General features: G+C 50.2%; 1 protein-coding gene across 1 annotated transcript; it reads left to right on the top strand.

Moving 5' to 3' along the window:
* The first annotated feature begins 534 nt into the window (after window positions 1-534).
* LOC123176293 (UDP-glycosyltransferase 91C1-like) lies at window positions 535-2,312 on the top strand. Its single transcript, XM_044590575.1, has one exon. It carries the CDS (start codon window positions 744-746, stop codon window positions 2,205-2,207), a length of 1,464 nt encoding a protein of 487 aa, XP_044446510.1. The 5' UTR covers window positions 535-743; the 3' UTR covers window positions 2,208-2,312.
* Window positions 2,313-3,577: the final 1,265 nt, after the last annotated feature.

Here is a 3,577-nt window from a genome sequence, read left to right as displayed (position 1 = left end):
AAAATGTGCAAATTGTGGACACATCAACTAATGGAAATACTCAGACAACTACATACATCAAAGAAACATTGATGATGAAGAGCATGACCGGAAATAAGAAGCTCGGTAGGTCAGATATTTTGTGTTGTCGATCGGGCATCCGAAGACAAATAGTTTCCGGTTTTCTCCATGTGAGGTTGATTGTGTAGGGTGATAGTTTTATAGGGCTTCGATGCCAGTACCTGGTTCTATAGACATTACTTGATGTGTCCTCATTTTGCACATTGCATCATCAACGTTGCATCCGATGGTTCACAGTGAATGGACGCACCCAAATTGGAGTTCAGTCACCTAACATCTAGCCGATATATCTAATGCAATCCAGACGCAAGATCTTCTTGCGAGTTCGCAAAAACATCTAGTCAATCCCTCTTCTATCACCATGGCATTAGATCCAAGAGTACCTTCAGTAATGCATCGTACTACCCCAGCATACTCACATGCTATAACAGTAGAACCAATACGGACATCTTGCTTTAGAGAAAGTGCTTCTTGGTAGGCCATTGCGTCCAAAATGTTGCGCCCACCCTAGTAATCACATCGGGGACAAACCGACTAAGTCCCTGCCCACCACCCACTACCTCTGGACACCACCACCAGCTCTCAGTCTCTCACACTCCATTATTTGGTTAGCTTGTGCCCAGCAGGCAGAAACGACACCAGAGCCTGTGTTTTACTTTGCTCCATCAACACGTTGCGAGCACATGGAAATCGAAGCAGCGGCTGCTGACTCCGGTGCCAGCGAGCTGGAGGTGGTGGTGTTCCCATGGCTGGCGTTCGGGCACATGATTCCGTACCTGGAGCTCTCCAAGCGCCTGGCTGCGAGGGGCAACGCCGTGAGCTTTGTCTCCACGCCACGGAACCTCGCCAGGCTCCCGCCCGTGCCGGTGCACCTGTCCGCCCACCTCCGTTTCGTGCCACTGCCGCTGCCGGCCATGGAGGGCCTGCCGGAGGGCGCGGAGTCAACGGCCGACGTGCTGCCCGACAAGATGGGCCTCCTCAAGAAGGCCATGGACGGCCTTGCCGAACCGTTCGCGGCTTTCCTCGCAGACGCCGTCGCCGCCGGGAGGAGGCCGGACTGGATCATCCTCGACTTCTGCCACCACTGGGTGCTACTGCTACCCATCGCCGACCAGCACAAGGTACCGTGTGCGCTGTTCCAAATCCTCCATGCTGCCATTGCTGCCTTTTTGGGGCCGCGGTGGGCGAACGCCGCGCATCCGCGCATGGAGCCGGAGGATTTCACCGTGCCGCCCAAGTGGATCCCCTTCCCGTGCACCACCTTCTTCCTCCGCCACGAGGCTCAGTGGGTTGCCAGCGCCTTCCACGCCAACGCATCTGGAGTGTCCGACATGGACCGTCTCTGGCACATCTGGGAGCGTTGTCGCCTCACCATCCACCGCAGCTGTGAAGAACTGGAGCCCCAGATGTTCAGCCTCCTCTCCGACCTCTTCCGAAGACCCGCCATCCCTGCCGGGATCCTGCTACCGGCAGTGCCCGACGACCATGATGAAGACCACATAAACAGTCGCTCAGGCTGTGTCAGCCGTCCCAAGGTCCTACGATGGCTCGACGACCAGCCCCCCAACTCTGTCATCTACGTCGCGCTTGGGAGCGAGGCACCACTGACGCTACAGAACATCCATGAACTCGCGCTCGGGCTAGAGCTCGTCGGTGTGCGCTTCCATTGGGCTCTACGGAAGCCGGCCGGCACCGGCACCGGCAACGACGACGAGCTGTTGCCAGCCGGGTTCGAGGAGCGAACCCGGCTGCGCGGGCTGGTCTGCACAGGGTGGGTGCCGCAGGTGAAGGCGCTCGCGCACGGCGCCACGGGTGCATTCCTGACGCACTGCGGGTGGGGCTCCACCATTGAGAGCTTCGCCTTCGGGCTCCCGTTGGTGATGCTCCCATTCATTATTGACACGCCCATGATTGCACGGGCGATGGCGAAGAGAGGGATAGGTGTGGAGGTGGCGAGGGACGACAGCGATGGCTCGTTCGAGAGGGACGGCCTCGCAGTGGCCGTGCGACGTGTCATGGTGGAGGATGAAGGAAAGCTGTTTGCAACCAACGCCAAGAAGCTGAAGGAGCTTGTCGTGGACGAGGGGCGTCAGGAACAGTACATCCACGAGCTCGAGGACCATCTGAGACGCAACAAAGACGTGTAATATAATTGCCATGCATCTGCACTTGTATGTTGACATGTGTGTTAAGAAAACGAATAAGCCTGTAAACTGTTTGTACGTGTAGTGTAGCATTGCCGTGGATCCACACCCTTTGCATGCGCATGGCCCCTCTTCCTGTCCTTTTTTCTGCTCACTACACATGCATGCCTACATGAACACATGCATGCATACATCATCTTTCCTCTCTCCTCAAAACTCATTACTTTTAGTTTTTTTGACAGTTTAGATGGTTCATATCTTAAAAATAAGATTTTTGTTTTTGAATTTTTTTTATATTTGATCTTTCGGCGTTAAGATCTTTAGAACAAGATCAGTCTTGCATGAATTTTAAACACATTTTTGTTAATCGAAATTGAAATACAATTTTATAGTAGCTTATCAGTGTTTTTAGTGAGGAACTTTGCTGGAAACAATGAAGAACTTATAATTTTTATTGTAAAGTTCTAAATAAGTAGAACCAGGAGTTGAAGAACTTTCTAAATATTGGGTCTCCACTTTGTAAGAAATACTAAAGAACTTTTCCAAAAATGTATTTGGACCTGAAGAATTTTATGAACAGCTTGTTTGAACTTTTATGAAAAGTTTATGGAACTTTGTTAGAAACATATCGATATTGGACTTGTTTCGTAGAGCTGGTTATGATAAACTCAAATACATAAATGAATTTAAATTTTGCACAATTTATATAGAAGTTTCTCTACCAACATGGTGCGGTAGCTAATTAGTACATGGGGCTGAACAGGCTAGTGAGATTCTTTGTACCCGACCATAGGGTCAATTGATTTTTTTAAGAACTAGGGTCAATTGATTTGACCTGCATGCATGCTTGATGGATGTACTGATTTCACATGCATGCACGCTTGATGGATGGACAGGATATGCGTTGCGCGCGCAAGCAGTTAGACAAAATCCAGTGCATGGGACGCATGCATTAGGCAATCTCTCTCCTCCTATATTTCTTATACTGCATCCAAGAGTAACTTCAACCCAAACGGACGCACATTTCATTCAAATTTTGTCTGTTTGGATGGGAAAAGCGGACGAGATTGCCCGCCTTTTAGTTTGGATCGGCTGAATCTTCCAACGGATGGCTGATGCATTTTTTTCGCATCCACATAAGTAAGCAATTTCGAAAACATTCGGCCAAATTTAACATAATTAATCAGTAAACGGCCGGTCAATCCCGACCAAAGTACACTTAAACAATAATAAAACATAGAAGGAACTAAAAAAGCACCTACACGCTGCCTTAGGCATCGCCCTCCTTCTTGTCGTCATCGGGGAGGTCGAAGAAGGCTAGCGGTGGCCAAGCCCATGAAAATGCGGTCTCCCATGCCGCCAGCATCGACTTC

Source organism: Triticum aestivum, unplaced genomic scaffold (genome assembly GCF_018294505.1).
Source record: "Triticum aestivum cultivar Chinese Spring unplaced genomic scaffold, IWGSC CS RefSeq v2.1 scaffold10118, whole genome shotgun sequence".
In the NCBI taxonomy this organism is placed as follows: Eukaryota; Viridiplantae; Streptophyta; class Magnoliopsida; order Poales; family Poaceae; genus Triticum; species Triticum aestivum.
The sequence above is the reverse complement of the archived record's forward strand: the minus strand, read 5'-3'. Positions and strand labels throughout refer to the sequence as shown.